The sequence below is a fragment of the Vespula vulgaris genome, chromosome 21, assembly GCF_905475345.1.
Source record: "Vespula vulgaris chromosome 21, iyVesVulg1.1, whole genome shotgun sequence".
Taxonomy (NCBI): Eukaryota; Metazoa; Arthropoda; class Insecta; order Hymenoptera; family Vespidae; genus Vespula; species Vespula vulgaris.
The window spans coordinates 1,032,265-1,047,230 of NC_066606.1; the positions used below are offsets into that span (position 1 = coordinate 1,032,265).

General features: G+C 26.5%; 3 protein-coding genes across 18 annotated transcripts in view; 1 reads left to right on the top strand and 2 right to left on the bottom strand.

Annotated features, from left to right (window-relative positions):
- Positions 1-9,542, bottom strand: LOC127071416 (V-type proton ATPase subunit C). 5 transcript variants are annotated; one of them, XM_051010666.1, is made up of 9 exons: positions 9,392-9,542; positions 8,196-8,517; positions 5,572-5,727; positions 2,150-2,336; positions 1,913-2,011; positions 1,597-1,805; positions 1,331-1,475; positions 1,101-1,236; positions 1-1,024 (listed from the first exon to the last, which is right to left on the bottom strand). In XM_051010666.1, the coding sequence occupies exons 2-9, from the start codon at positions 8,479-8,481 to the stop codon at positions 929-931; spliced, it is 1,314 nt and encodes a 437-aa protein (XP_050866623.1). In that variant the 5' UTR covers positions 8,482-8,517; positions 9,392-9,542; the 3' UTR covers positions 1-928. The 5 variants fall into 5 exon arrangements, with proteins under 5 accessions (XP_050866623.1, XP_050866620.1, XP_050866622.1 ...); XM_051010663.1 differs by having other exon boundaries at positions 5,152-5,727; XM_051010665.1 differs by lacking the exon at positions 9,392-9,542 and adding an exon at positions 8,669-9,216 and having other exon boundaries at positions 5,152-5,727.
- Positions 9,392-14,966, bottom strand: part of LOC127071415 (AMP deaminase 2) — an 18,806-nt gene continuing 13,231 nt past the window's right edge. For 7 of the 10 annotated variants that reach the window (XM_051010655.1, XM_051010657.1, XM_051010658.1 and 4 more), the window contains 5 exons: positions 14,774-14,900; positions 14,531-14,694; positions 14,165-14,459; positions 13,968-14,078; positions 13,309-13,884 (listed from right to left, as the gene is read on the bottom strand). In XM_051010655.1, the coding sequence (XP_050866612.1) occupies positions 13,714-13,884; positions 13,968-14,078; positions 14,165-14,459; positions 14,531-14,694; positions 14,774-14,900 (868 nt within the window). In that variant the 3' untranslated portion in view covers positions 13,309-13,713. Of the gene's footprint in view, positions 9,559-10,484; positions 10,702-11,421; positions 11,700-13,308; positions 13,885-13,967; positions 14,079-14,164; positions 14,460-14,530; positions 14,695-14,773; positions 14,901-14,966 lie in introns of those variants that run through there. The other 3 variants (XR_007785045.1, XR_007785044.1, XR_007785043.1) reach the window with 3 other exon arrangements.
- LOC127071422 (UDP-xylose and UDP-N-acetylglucosamine transporter-like) lies at positions 9,453-12,425 on the top strand. Of its 3 annotated transcripts, none has more exons than XM_051010684.1 (6): positions 9,453-9,574; positions 10,305-10,414; positions 10,487-10,703; positions 10,838-11,152; positions 11,264-11,415; positions 11,489-12,416. In XM_051010684.1, exons 2-6 carry the CDS (start codon positions 10,338-10,340, stop codon positions 11,733-11,735), a joined length of 1,008 nt encoding a protein of 335 aa, XP_050866641.1. In that variant the 5' UTR covers positions 9,453-9,574; positions 10,305-10,337; the 3' UTR covers positions 11,736-12,416. The 3 variants fall into 3 exon arrangements, with proteins under 3 accessions (XP_050866641.1, XP_050866640.1, XP_050866642.1); XM_051010683.1 differs by having other exon boundaries at positions 9,568-9,707; positions 11,489-12,415; XM_051010685.1 differs by lacking the exon at positions 9,453-9,574 and having other exon boundaries at positions 10,332-10,414; positions 11,489-12,425.

The following is a 14,966-nucleotide window of genomic DNA, read 5'->3' on the forward strand; positions in this document are numbered from 1 at the left end:
TCATATACGAACAATATTATATTTCTGGTCATTTTTGACAAAAACATAATTTTAACATATTGCCCAGAATCCAGGCCTTAATAAGCATACAGCTTTCTTATTATATGCATGTATTTTTCCGCACGCTCACGTGTGTATAATGCGTACATATTTAACAATTATATTATTGGCATTTAAAGTGATAAATAATCACTTTAAAAGTAGAACAAGATAACGCACAAATAATAATATGCATAAATATTCTAATGCCTACTTTTCCTGAGTGAATTAAGATCGTATTGTGTTTGATTCTACAGGCAAGATTTAAAAACAAATAAAGTGATGCACAGCAACACTCTTTCTATTATAATAAATAATATAATTTCTTTACCTGCTGAAATATGATATAGAAGTTGTATGTAAAATTATGCATTTCGTAGATACACAAAAAATAATCATACTGCAAGAGTGTGCATATGATTAACAAATATTTAATTTTATAAACGGTAATTTTATTTCATTATCTTCTTTACTATTGCAACAAGTTATGTAAATCCAATCTTTGGCAAAGTAGGAAGAAAAAAGTCTATGTAATGAAAATTAATATTTCTAAATAAAATATGTACACACTAATATATAACTTCTTATACAAATTTGTTATGCAATTCATGTTAAATTTTATGTGCATTTTCAAATATTATGAGTTGCTATAAAAATAGTGATTTCTGATGAATAATTACACAATTACATTTTCTGGAATAAATTGTTACAATTATATGGTAACCAAAGATAAAAGAATGCAATGGCGTTTCTACAAATGCAAACAAAATTCTATCTTTGATATAAAGATAAAATATTGGTTTGTATGCATTTATGAATAATAATAGTCGCCTGAAAAAGTGAAAAGGTAATTGAAATATAAAGGAAGGATTTTTACAAGTGTGAATTATTACACCTTACTATCAACCATATCCACATTAATCTTATAATACACATAAGGAAAATAATCGCTTTGTCCAAATCCTAATCCTGGTATATCCACACTCTACAACAATAAATTGACATAATAATACCTAACGTGTCTATGAAATTTTATCTCATAACAAAATCAAAATTCTTACATCTTGGTTCTGTGATGATGCAGTAGCAGAAGAATCCAAATGAGCATACAATTGATTTAAAACATCACGTAATCGCTTCATACATTTTTTATGTGGTTGCAATAAAATTGCTTGGAAATTAACTGGTAAACCATACCTATTTGAAAACAATATAATAATAATAATAATAATAATATATACACACACACATTTATAATGTTATGTTTTTGTTAAAAAATAAAATATATTACCTAAGAACAGATTCTACGAATACACGCAGAGCTTTAACATGAATCCAAGCACAGAAGCATTCACTGAAATTTACTTTTAACCAACGTACTAGTGATCCAAATTGTTTTTTCTTATCGGTTACCAGTTTTGTAATCTCATTTTTACCTGTATTATACATACATATTATAATAACGAAAGATTCTTCATATCTTTTTGCTCCTATACCTTTTTCTATATTTATAATTAAACTATATTTATAAAAAATTGATATAGTCTCAAAATATACCTGCAGCAAGTTCTTCTTCATTGTATGTGAAATCGCGCACAATAAACTTTTTCTCACGAGCATGCAATTTAAATTCTTCAATAACTTTTTTGAACAATGTGATTGTAAATAATCCATATTCTGAGTCTTCAGTTATAAGCTGTGTGCTTCGTGGCACAATCATTTTTGTTAATTTTTCATACCCACTGTACCATTCATGAAAGTTAGACCTTAAAAATATAGTAGTAACCAGCTATAATATAGTATAAAGATAAATATGTATATAATAAATATAAATATAATTTTATATATATATAGTAAATGACATAATACATACTTTGGTACAATTACAAGTAACGTTGATAAATATTCACTGTCTAAAATAAAATGCTCCTTCTTCACTAAATCTGCTAGATTTCTTGTTAACAAACTTCCTCTGTACAAAAATTTCGTTATTACTACTATTCTTTTTTATATTTTATTTATTACTATTACTATAAGATATATTCATAAATGAAACATAAACTTTAGACAAATATAAAAATTTTGATGAACTATATAATGAAAAACTTACGTTTGTTTTTTTTCAAGATTTTGTAGGCTGCCTTTCAAGTTATTATATGTTGTTGATTTGGTTTTAAGATCTGCATCTATTTGGCCCACTTGTTTGCTAATTATATCCGCGATATTTCTTAAGGATTGTTTGATCGGATATTTTGCCATATCCCACTGGAATCGAGTTATATACGAAGGTAGATCACCTAACAAATTTTTAATATTAATATAACTATATCTAAAATTTAAAATGTGTAATGCTAAGATTTAAATTTTTTAACAGAGCTTTATTAATGTCTAATTTCAATGGTGTTATTTGATGTTATTTATTAATATTAATAATTTACAAAACTCAAAACTTGAGACTTATAAGAAGCTCTGTTGAAAGATGTTAATATATTAATATTATATGTCACATTGTAACTGAAGAGTAATAGTATAAATGAGATAAACAGAGAAAGATTTTGTTTTGGTATCATACAAATTTCTCTGATTCTAGTACGCTCCTTATATATTATTCAGAATAGCAGGCAGTACCTAAACTGAATATATCGTGCAAACATTAATGTGTAGGTGCACATACAATTTATTAAAGCATTTTATTTATATGATTTATTAAATCATTAAAAATTATATCAATACTACTGCATTCAATTTTTATTAATGTATCTAATGGTATAGATAAAAATAATATAATGTAGATATAACTATATTTTTGTTTCATTATAAAGACTTTGTTGATTGTTACATTAAATTATAAGTTGCATTTTTTATTTCAAATATATGCTATATTTGTATGTAATATTATATATAGTGCATGATAAAATTATAAAATAGTAAATATGAAAACTTCTATCTAGAATCATATTAACTTTCATTTATATTTAGATTTAATTTTATGTAATTTTAAGTATAAAACCTTTTATATATTTTTATCAAATTTTTTTAAAGCAGTATATAAATATTCGAATATAATTGCATGATAGAAAAATAGCAATAAATATAATAAACAGAAACTTTCATAATTTTTTTCAGTATAATCTGCATAGTTATATGTAATTGCTATTGCTGAGATTTTTTTTACTAATCTCCCCATTCACCACGCACACGCATACAATGGTTAACAAAAATTATTAATACCTATATTAGTGATAAATTACAATGATTTCATTAATAATAGTGCCATAATAAAATAAGCCAAGCAGCTGAGATGATAAAGCATTTCATGCTAACTGAGTGTGAAAATAGTAATAAAAAATCTTAGTATTATTTGCTTGTTAACTAATAAATTATCATCCAAAAGTAACAGAAATTCAGATTATTTATGTTAATACTGTGTAGTAGTGTAATCAAATTGTAAACATGCAACACAGCAATTTCTTGTAAATTCATGTACCGATCGATAAACATATTTTAAATTTCATTATTTATGTTTGTGCTATATCTTGTATTGCTGTTAAAGATTCTTGTATGTATTTTTATTTATGCTGTATTGTACAGTAAAGCAACATATGCAAAAAAACAGATATTATTGAATTATATCAATGTATAGAATGTGATGCAGATTTTATATAATTATTATAATTTTTTTTTTATATATAAGAAAATTTATTATTATAAAAAGTGAAATTTAAATAATAGAATTATTTAATATGAGTGAAGAATGGATCTATTAATAAAAATAAAGTAATTACTGCAACCAAAATAAATAATATAAAATTCTTGAATGAGTATTACTATTAAAGTTTATATATGATTATTGAACATTTAAAATTTTTTGCAACATATAATATTTTATATGAAATGAAAATTATATTTTGTATGATATTATAATCATGTAAGAGATTTACGTTCGAAAATGGAAGATAAATAAAATAAGTAAAAACAGGAAACTTATGTTTATAATACCAAGATTAAATAGACTAAACAAGGAAAAGAAGCAAAGAAGGAAAATAGTAGTCATGAAACATGTGCATTATGCAATCATCAGACAATTTCTAATTCAAATATAAATCTGTGGCATCTGGAACAATCAATCGAACATATTACATTTTGTTAAAATGAAGTATTCAGACACAACCAGTACACAGGACGCAGGAGTAAGAAGGACTAACCAAGATCAAAATATATATTGGCAAATTTACCAATATAAATATTTTATCAAATAGGTGCACGCATTTTATGTTTAAAATGTGCTATAATATAGGCAAATCTCTTTGCATTCCTTCAGGTTTTTAATTTTTTTCATATTCAATAACTTGTAAATTTTCAAGTAATGTATATTTAATTAAGTTTTAAAATATTTTGGTAGTATGTAAACTAACGTGAAAATTCTTCACAGCTATGGCTTAAATTCAATAGTGTAAGTACTGGAGAGAGATTGTCATGGCCTTTTGATGATATGACATAATATATGATTTATATTTATATATTTATATGTTTGTTTCAAATTTATAAACATGACATGATTTGTGTCCTTCCGATATTGTTAATCCATTTAAAATAATGATGAACATTACAAGTTCAATTACAGTGACAAAAAGGAAAACAAAGAGTAACAAGCAATACTTCTTCATTTAAAACAGCACACTCACATTAAAGGAAGATTTTCAAGAATTTGTTACACTGGAGGCAATAATACTGCAAAAAAGAATTCAGCATTACATACATTGCATATGTAGTGCAATTGTGCGGAATTGACATCTAAGGAAATGCGCACTAGGATCATGATATAATACAGTCATTGTATTTTGTGTGTGATACGCATTTACAATAAAAGTAATATTAGTTTATTTCTTAATTAAAATGGCATGCGAAAATTATTTTTTACGAATTAAAGAATAATAAGACCACGAAAATGACAACCTCTCTCTCTTTTTCTCCCAATATTTACGCTCCGAAAAAATATATTAACTACTAAAGGAGCAAATCCTTGGAACAAACGACCATAGGTCAGTTATACCTTGCCATTATCTCAGGAAAAGGTATGATAGGTTGATGTGATGGTGGTAGGATGGGTACCTGGATTAGGCAAACTGCCACTATGGTCTTGATCTTGGTCATCGCTTTGGTCCACATCATGGTCGTCATCGTCATTATTGTCAACTGATGCACGATTAGAGATGATTCGGTCTGCTTTTTCAGTACTCCTAGGATGTATTGTTGACTGCCATTTGTTATCTTCTTCACTGCTGCAGGTTGATGAAAAGGAAGGGGTTGGGCTTGCAGAACCAGGACTTGGAGTAGGTGTTGAAGGAGTTGAAGCAGTGCACCAACGTGCACGATAACATGAATACACTGACGAAGGATCATTCGACGTTCGAATATCGCTGACACCTTGAGTATTATGTAATGACTTCTTTTCAGAGTTGGATAGATGGTTCTGATGATAGTGGCTATAACGATGGTCATGGTGATGATGACGATGGTGATAATGCTGACCTAAACAGGCGGCTGCTTCTGGTTCTGACTTGTCCAACTCCTTCCACTGCTTGTGATGGTCCTTTGAAGTCTTGTGTGATGGAGTAACGGGTGTGTTTGGCGGGGTGTCCGGACCCCCTTCGGGGCTCAAGCTCTCCCCATCCACTGATGTTTGACCTATCCATTACAGCCCAGTCCCAATCTCCTCGCGATCTTTCTCAAGTCTCGCTCAACTATTATTGCGTCCTACGCAAATGCCTAACGACAATGCTGACCAAACTCAATCAAAAACAACTAAGGATCGAACGGAAGACCTATGGAGTATTTAGCGAAGAATACTCTATTTTTTTTCGTTTTTTTTTTTTACATATTCATACATAAATCCCTTCTAATCACAAAACAATTAACAACGTTTTTAACTCTATATAATTTTTATAAGAATATTATTCATAATAATTCAATATATTTCTATCATTGCATTAAATTAGAATTGAATAATTGAATAGAAATTTTATGAATAGATTATAATGCAGGATCTTATATTTTATTATATATAAGAAAAATTTTTTTGTAATATGTAACAATATTTGTTTAATAGAATGCTCTTTAAAATCAGATTCATGATTATTTAAAAATTTTAATTACACATGGAATACTATACTTTAAAAATTAATATAAAATATTGTCAGAAATTATTCATTTTACTTCTTAATTTTTTATTGGATATTTATTAATAAATTTATTTATAGTCGTTAAATACTCCGATGTTTAACAAAAAATAACAACAAATAAAAAAAAGTAGAAAATGAAATAACAGACTATTATACAAATAATATAAAGGAAAAAAAAGAAAACAATTTAACAGAAAACATAACTGAATATTAAATGAGCAGATATACCAAAACAAAACAAAAAAAGAAGAAAAAAAAATATATAGAGCATTGCAAACAGGCATAAAGACTAAATAGAGACTGATAACTAAATTTAAAATTAAAGAACCTCATAGTGACTAATTGGAGCTTGGTGACCACAGTAACCCAAGCAACTCCTTGCGTCCTCTGGAAGGCTTTATTCGTCGATGTGAGTGGTCCACATATCCAGAGATTGAAGTTTTATTTACCAATAATATCATTTGTTTTTTGTACACAATGTTGCATGTGTGTTTTAAAAATTCTTGAAAGCTTTTGTTACAAAAATTTGGAAGGTGTACATGTATGATCATTTGTTAATAAAATAATAAGTATAAGGTAGGGAAACAGGGTTAATGTGGTCTGAATAAATTCAAGCAAGCCAAGCAACATCACAGATACAAAAATGAATTTTAGTAGACAATAAAAATGAAATTCTTAAAATTAAAATCAATAATAAGCACTCTACAAATATATCAATCATATACTAATTTATGGTTTATACCACTATTGTTTTCTATATAAGGAAAGGGTTGTGCATAATCAAATACAACTAGCCTCAGAGAACTTTTAAGATAATCAAGAAAAGAGAAAATTATTTCTACTCACATGGAAATCTACTTTCATTTGTGTATGAAATGCATGATTACTTATATATATATATATATGTATTTGATCTTTTATTCTTTCTTCAGTATTTTAATATTATTTACTAATGCATTAATGTAATGTATATAATGGATTATAGTAAATCTCATAGTGATAAAAAAAATTTTTAATGATCAGTTATAATGAAATGTAGGTGTACTAATAAAGGATTATTATTGACATTTGTTTGTAATATGTAAAAAATAGTGGTACATACCATATTTATCGGTAACAGTTATTACTGTACGCTACAGCAACAAAAATTTTGTCTGCATTCACATAAACAATGATTTCTGTATAATATTTTCAATTTTATAATTATTTAGTATCAGTGTATGCAGACAAAATTAATAAGGTTTTGCCCTATTGCATTGTATTTTTTATATATTAAGAAAAATATATATCATTAATTTAAAAATTCAATAAACTAACTGATATACATTTAAAATTATTAAGTAAATCAGAATTAAGTAGTGTATATGTATTGTGTCGTGTACAGTATTCATTGACATGCCTTTTAGATTTTACAATTTTGCCTTGTATCATATACTTATAAAAAATCGATCGATACCTGTTGCAAGGGTCCAAAATGCAAACATTTTTTTTTAATAAAATGATACAAGAAAATGTCGTGCATTTGATATTATTTTTTAATAGTATCAAATATGAGGATACATTTACTCAAAAAACTATATCAATTAAAAGCTTATATGCAAACATTAAAAAAAATGCTATTATATACATTTATTAAATTTAATAGTTTTTATTTAATATTTTTAAAGGATCTGCAAATTTTATAGATATAAAGTAATAAAAAGTATTTTTGAGTTATAATTCTATATAATTTTCTTAACCATGTAACTCTTATAAATATCATGTTGGCATGTAAACCTTTAATTCAGTGCAGAATAAGGTAAAAGAATAATAGCATGACATTTCCAAAGAAGGGAAATACCTCTATATGTGTTTAATATTAAAAAAAATAATTACTCTAATTTTGGACCCTAGTAATATTGGATAATTCTTTATCCTATTATGAGAAATAGATTATATACAAAAAAGAAATGAATGATTTAATGATATACTCACTGTTATTGGCCAAAAGATTTTCATGTAGTTTATCTCTTTGGTCTTCTAGAACTTCTCCCATATAAGTTGCCACTTTACGCGTAACTTGTTCCACAAATGCATCTAACTTTCCAAGATCATCTGACAGCCCAACTAACTGATCTAATGTTCCCACTTTAAGATCAGGTATATGAAACTTATAGTTGTCGGATAAAGAATTTTGTTTTGAAGTTAAATTGTTCATGGTTTCCCATGTTTGTTGACAAGTTTTATCTCCTGGTGCTGATATAAGCCAGTATTCCGTCATCTTGAACAATGCCTTCTAATTCCTACTTTTGAATATCTGCATTTGAAGGAAATAATAATTGCACAGAATTAAAAATCTCGTAATGAACTATTTAAACATGTCTAATATCATTACAACATTTATTTCATGACATACAAATATATGAATTTAACAAAATAGTTCAACTTCATTAAAAAACCTGTAGTACATTAATTTGTGTTTTTCTTGTAAACAACCATCTGCTTCAATGTTACACATTATATAGACTATATAATCCATACGTCTATCAAAAAGAAATAATAAAATAACCTTAAAATATATAACGATCGTTAATTAATTTATTATTTGCGCGAATTAAAGAAAGTTCGTAGACGAGTCGTCCTTAAATCAACGAATTACAGAAGGGGGTGTGGCATATAATATACCGTCTGCGTTGAGTATATTATGTAATTAGGCGCGCTTTCCACGTGACGTGCGCCAACTACTACGTGAATGGCGCATGGAACTTAGATACCGACAAATATAGAGAAATGAAAAGTGTACTATGAAGAATAAATATAAGAAAAAGCGACGACCTTGAATCAAGAAATAAACTAAGTTCGCTTGGTTAGAGGATACCTGTAACTGTCGCGATGACAATGGCGCCTGTCGTATGTACGAACTAAGCGCTTACAAAATCAATACTACAACATATCGTTCTCGATTATCAATAATCTTGATATATGAACAAAGAGAATAAAGTATTCTATAAAACCTACAACAACATGAAAATATTCAAAATTAGTTTTAATTAACGTATTCAAAGAAATAGATAATCGCGAGAAATTATAATGATCTTAAAATTTGGGTTAACGTCATCGTTTGTATTCATATACAATTCAAGATTATTTCTGTAAATTGTTCTAATTCAAGATTGATAATATTTACTTACATTTTTCTGATTTTGTTGTAACACGAAAAGTAGAAACGCGAATGAAATACTTAAAAGAGCTCAAAAGAGTCGTTTGTTCATCCGGACGTCGTTAAAACAATCAGAAACCATTGTGACCTCACGTGATAGCAAGATTGCGTGCTGCTGCCTCTCGACCCACCCGACAACTAAACGATAAACCAGGTAATGATCAGCTGACTTACAAAGCGTCTTCTACAAACCCGACACAGTGCTGCCACTTATAGATTTCAAATAACCTTTCGTTTGTCAGAAGATTCTTAATTGTGAGACAGATATGTAGCGTGAAAGTAATTAGGTGTGTATATTAGAAATGTTTTCTATTTGGTTAACACAACTGAAAACCTTTCATTGCGCCATCTGACTTCAAAAGTATAGAGTTAAAGTCATAAACACAAGTGTTTTTAGAATGTGGTTTAGAAATCCAAGGAATATTTATTGACCTTCATCACGTCTGATTAATTGCGTACATTTTTCTAAACCATTAAACATACATCATATACACAATTATTTATCTATATCAAAAAGCTATTTGCAGTGATTTACTATTTATTATATCATTAATATGATTTATTTTTTTAATCGATTATTTTAACAAATTGTAAATTACAGTAATAATAATAAATAAATATATATTTTATATATGATTGAATCGTTATATTTGAAAATAATGTATTAATTATGAATTGTTTATTTATATCACAGAGAATTTATTACCGCATGTATTGCTATTTATTCGGTAATATGATGTATCGTAAAAAGAATTTACGTAATAGAATAGATAATCATGAATAGCTATTTATCAGTAGTATCTTAAATAAAGCAGTACTTGTATTTCATACGTTGGTCAGAAACTATCTCTAATAGTTCGTAATACCTTCGTCGTGATTTATAGGTTAAACGTAGAAAATTAAAATAAATTTTTAAAATGCGTGCAGCAATTGCAATATTTTGTGTTTTTTTGGGATGCTGCACTAATGTAGTTTTTTTGGAACTGCTTGTTAAGTGAGTACCGATGTGTTCGCTCTTATGTCGTTTACTTAATGTGTAGAAAAAAAACATTATTTTTACTTACAGAGATGACCCAGGTAGTGGAAATCTTATTACATTTTCACAATTTCTCTTCATAGCCATAGAAGGATTTTTATTTACTTCAAAATGCGGAACTATAAAACCCAATGTCGGTATAAAAGATTATTTTATATTAGTGACAATGTTTTTTATTGCAAATGTTTGTAATAATTATGCATTTGATTTTAATATACCAATGCCTCTTCATATGATCTTCAGAGCTGTAAGTAAAAATTATAGATATATTTATGTGTATCATATAGGCCAAATATCAATTATATATATGTATATATATATATATATATGTATAATGATTATATATATGTGTGTATGTACATATATCTTATGATTTTTTAGGGTTCTCTGATAGCTAACATGATAATGGGTATTATGATATTAAAAAAACATTATGCATTTAGTAAATACTTATCTGTCATGATGATAACTTTTGGAATTGCAATATGTACTATTGTCAGTGGCAAAGATATAAAATCCTTGCAATCTAAGCATGTTGAACATGTTCCAACAACACCATGGGATGATTTTTTTTGGTGGATGTTAGGTATTACATTATTAACTATTGCATTATTTGTTTCTGCTAGAATGGGTATCTATCAAGAAGTTTTACATGCAAGATATGGAAAAAATGCAAGAGAAGCTTTATATTATACGGTAAGAAATTTTTATAAGTATATACTATATCTAATAAAAATATAAATTTATGTTTATAGTATCTTAATATCCGTAAAAGATTATTAATCAAAAGATCTATAATCTTTTCAGCATTTATTACCATTGCCATTTTTTCTAACTTTGATATCTAATATTAAGGACCATTTAGTATTGGCAATGGCATCAGATCCATTGATTATACCTGTGATTAATCTATCTGTGCCAAAATTAATTGCTTATTTAATTGGAAATGTTCTTACACAGTATCCTTATAATATTTTATATTCATTATACTCATAATATATAACATATATTTTTTCTTAATTGATTTTACAGATATATTTGTATAAGTTCTGTATTTGTGTTAACTACTGAATGCAATTCTCTTACAGTGACACTGGTAATAACGTTACGAAAATTCCTTTCTTTAATTTTTTCTATTATTTATTTTAAGAACCCATTCACTGTGTACCATTGGATTGGTACATTTCTAGTCTTTGTAGGTACTGTAATATTTACAGAAATAATACCGAAAGTCTCTCAGAATCTGCAATACATTACAAAGAAAGAAAAAGTACAATAAGAAAGTATATAGTCTCAATTTTTTATTTAAACGAAGTTATGGAAATAAATGAATGGATGTGTTACTGGACAAGATATTTTTTCATTAAGCTTATTATGGAGTGACATACAAAGTTACTTTAATAAATTAAAATTGTAGTTTTTACTGAAGAATTTAAATTACTAATGCTGCTATATCAAAAATATACCTGAGAGTATTTATAGTTGAATTCATGTGAATATAAGAAATATATTAATGGGTTTAATTGGTATAGTATAAAGTATTGTAATAAATGAAGTATCATTTCTTTTTAGTTCTTTAGTTTTTTTATTTTACTAATTAAATAAAACGAACATGATAATCTTATATCTGAAGTGTACTATTCCTAATATCATAGTTTTTGAGGTTTATAAAAATATAATATCTAGCACAACTTCAACCAAATAAAATAAGTGTGTTTATGTTGCCATTAATATACTTGATTGTTTCTATAGGTGCTCGAAACATAAAATAATGTGCTAAATTTTTAATAATATTTAAGAAAAAATATTATTAAAAAAAAATATATTATAGCAAATATTATTAAAATATGAGTAGATATCCACACATTTGTGATAATTTCTTTAATAGATTAATATTTACTAATCCTAGAAATCATATAAAATAACATTCCACTTTTATAGCTATACTTATGAAACAAATAAAAATGTCAATATATATTTAATGAATATACATTATAATTACAATGTAAGCAGAAATGTTCTTATTTTTGGATTGAAAATTTTTGAATTATTATCATTAATGTTAATGAAAAAATGAATCGAGTTTTAATTAATACGCTCGAACGTATTTGTATTTTTTAGAATATACTTTATGTAATAAATATATATATATATATATATATATATATATATATATATATATATATATATATATATATATACACACACACACACATATATATATCTTCTCTCTCTACAAAAAATTCGTTTAAAGATTGTTTGTTAAGTTACATTATAATTAATATCGCATCACTATATCTATATATAAATATAGGCTCATTAATAAGAGGATTTTTTAAAATTTGCATCAGCAAAATTAGTTGGATAGAACTAATTAGAACTGGATAAATTCGAAAAAATGAATAATATTTAGTATTTAATATATGCATATATTATTTAGTAACAAGTAGCTGATCTTTGATAAATCTATTAAATTAATAATATTTTAAGATTCGAAATATAGGATGTATACAAATATACATAGATACGTGCCAAGATGAAATAATTTGTTCCATATGAAAACCACAATTGATTATAAATTGAAATGATTAAACTTTATACACAATTATGGTATAAACGTATAAAAATATAAGAAACTAAAGTTCAAGTAAATTGAAGATGTAGTAACATTTTATAGCAATAAATTTTTAATAAAATTATCAATCTTAAGAAAACAAGAATATTTCTAAATAACTAATTTTAAATTGGTCAACACACATAGATTTAAGATTACATTGCATTACTTTGCTTTTTGTGAAAGGATTCCAAAGTCTTTTATGAGAAAAAGGACTTCAAAGACATTGCAAAAGACATTTCTATATAAGATCATTATAATTAGTTTGTTTACTTATACATAACAATGAAAATATGCGTCATAAATAAAAATATAATATTTGATACCAAAAGGTATATAAAAGGTATTGTCAGATTCAGTTTAACAAATACTTTGAGAAATATTATAATATAATACAGTTGAATTTTTTTTTGTTTGGATTAAGAAATATAATAACCAGAAATATTGTTTTATATTAATTTAGATAGAAGATAGTCTGCCTATAAAATATATCATACACAAATGCTGAATGAATCAAAATAATTAATTCTATTATAAGAATCACAAACTTACCTGTTCCATTATAATTTTGTCCATATTTGAAATAATTCATTGCAGGAAAAATGTTGTACTGTTCTAACACATTTTGCAAAGTTAACCAAAGTTAAAATAGTATAGACTCTGGTTTTTCTACAACTTTACAAATATTACATAATTCATCAACCAGAGTTTCATATCTATAAGCCACTCGTATATCCGGTACATTGGTCCTAGTAATATCATTACCAGCAACACCTTCTTTTGTATAATTTGGGCCAAGCCAATATTGTTTACTCTATAAAATAAATACGTTTCTATATAAAAAAATACTACACGTATAAAATATATACATAATACTATTATATATATAAAATAAACCTTGTGTGGGAAACCACTCATAAGAACTGAATTACGAGCTAATTCACACATATCACATGAACTGAGCTTCCATACTTGTGCTGCAATACTATATTCCTCCATTAAAGGCTCCTATAAGCAAATCAAAATATTTTAGGAAACGAAGTGTAGTAATACAAACATTAATAGATGATTTTTTATTTTTATCTTTTCCTTACTTTCGTGAAATGGAATTGTAGAGGATCATCTGTTGAAAGACTTACACACAATCCTCTTGCAAGGTATTCTGGAAGAGGATTACGATGATAATTCAAAAAAAGAGAATTGTTACTTAAAGGAGACATGGCAATGCCAATTTGTGCCAAATAATACAAATACTGGAGTACGGGAACTTTTCTTAGTAAAAGGCCATGAGAAATATTTTCTGCCATCATATAACCACAAACAAGATGCTGAATTGGTCCAGCTTCTCCACAATGAGGGCGAAGAACAAAAGTATTTAAACCTTGCTCTCTGTGAAATAAATCGTCTTTATTTCCAAATAGTTTTTATAGAGTTCTTTTTTTATTAAAAATGTAACTTACGCTCTAAAGTGATTCAACACTGTCATGTTTGCATAGGTATAATACTGGTAATAAGCATATGGTGGATTTTCAATATCATCCCATTCTTCTGGAGGGGAAACATCTTTGTCAAATAATGGATTTTCAGGCTTACTTTCATCATCTACAGAATCAAATCCTATCACCTATTGAAAAATATTTTATATAATTCCATGGTAAGTACTTTCAAGTAAAACATATAACATTCAAAAAAGTTCGACTTACATATTGTAGAAACTTATGTAATTCAGGATGTGAATGTGGATCATTAGTTACTTCAAAAAGAGGTAAAAAGATATTATTCAAAATCTCTTGGAAGTTGGTCATAAGCTTATTTAGCTTGAAGATGTCACTATAAATAAAGAATAACTAAATAGTATTTTTTATATTTTTGTGTATACAATAAGTAAATGATAAA

Coding starts and splice junctions, on each gene's coding strand:
- LOC127071416 (XM_051010663.1), bottom strand. CDS start 8,481: ATGACGGAATACTGGCTTATATCAGCACCAGGAGATAAAACTTGTCAA. Junction 5,728..8,195: donor AAATCTTTTGGCCAATAACA/GTGAGTATATCA, acceptor TGTAATGGATAG/GTCAAACATCAGTGGATGGG. Junction 1,237..1,330: donor TTCGTAGAATCTGTTCTTAG/GTAATATATTTT, acceptor GTTTTCAAATAG/GTATGGTTTACCAGTTAATT.
- LOC127071422 (XM_051010684.1), top strand. CDS start 10,338: ATGCGTGCAGCAATTGCAATATTTTGTGTTTTTTTGGGATGCTGCACT. Junction 10,415..10,486: donor TTTTTGGAACTGCTTGTTAA/GTGAGTACCGAT, acceptor TTTTACTTACAG/AGATGACCCAGGTAGTGGAA. Junction 10,704..10,837: donor TTCATATGATCTTCAGAGCT/GTAAGTAAAAAT, acceptor ATGATTTTTTAG/GGTTCTCTGATAGCTAACAT.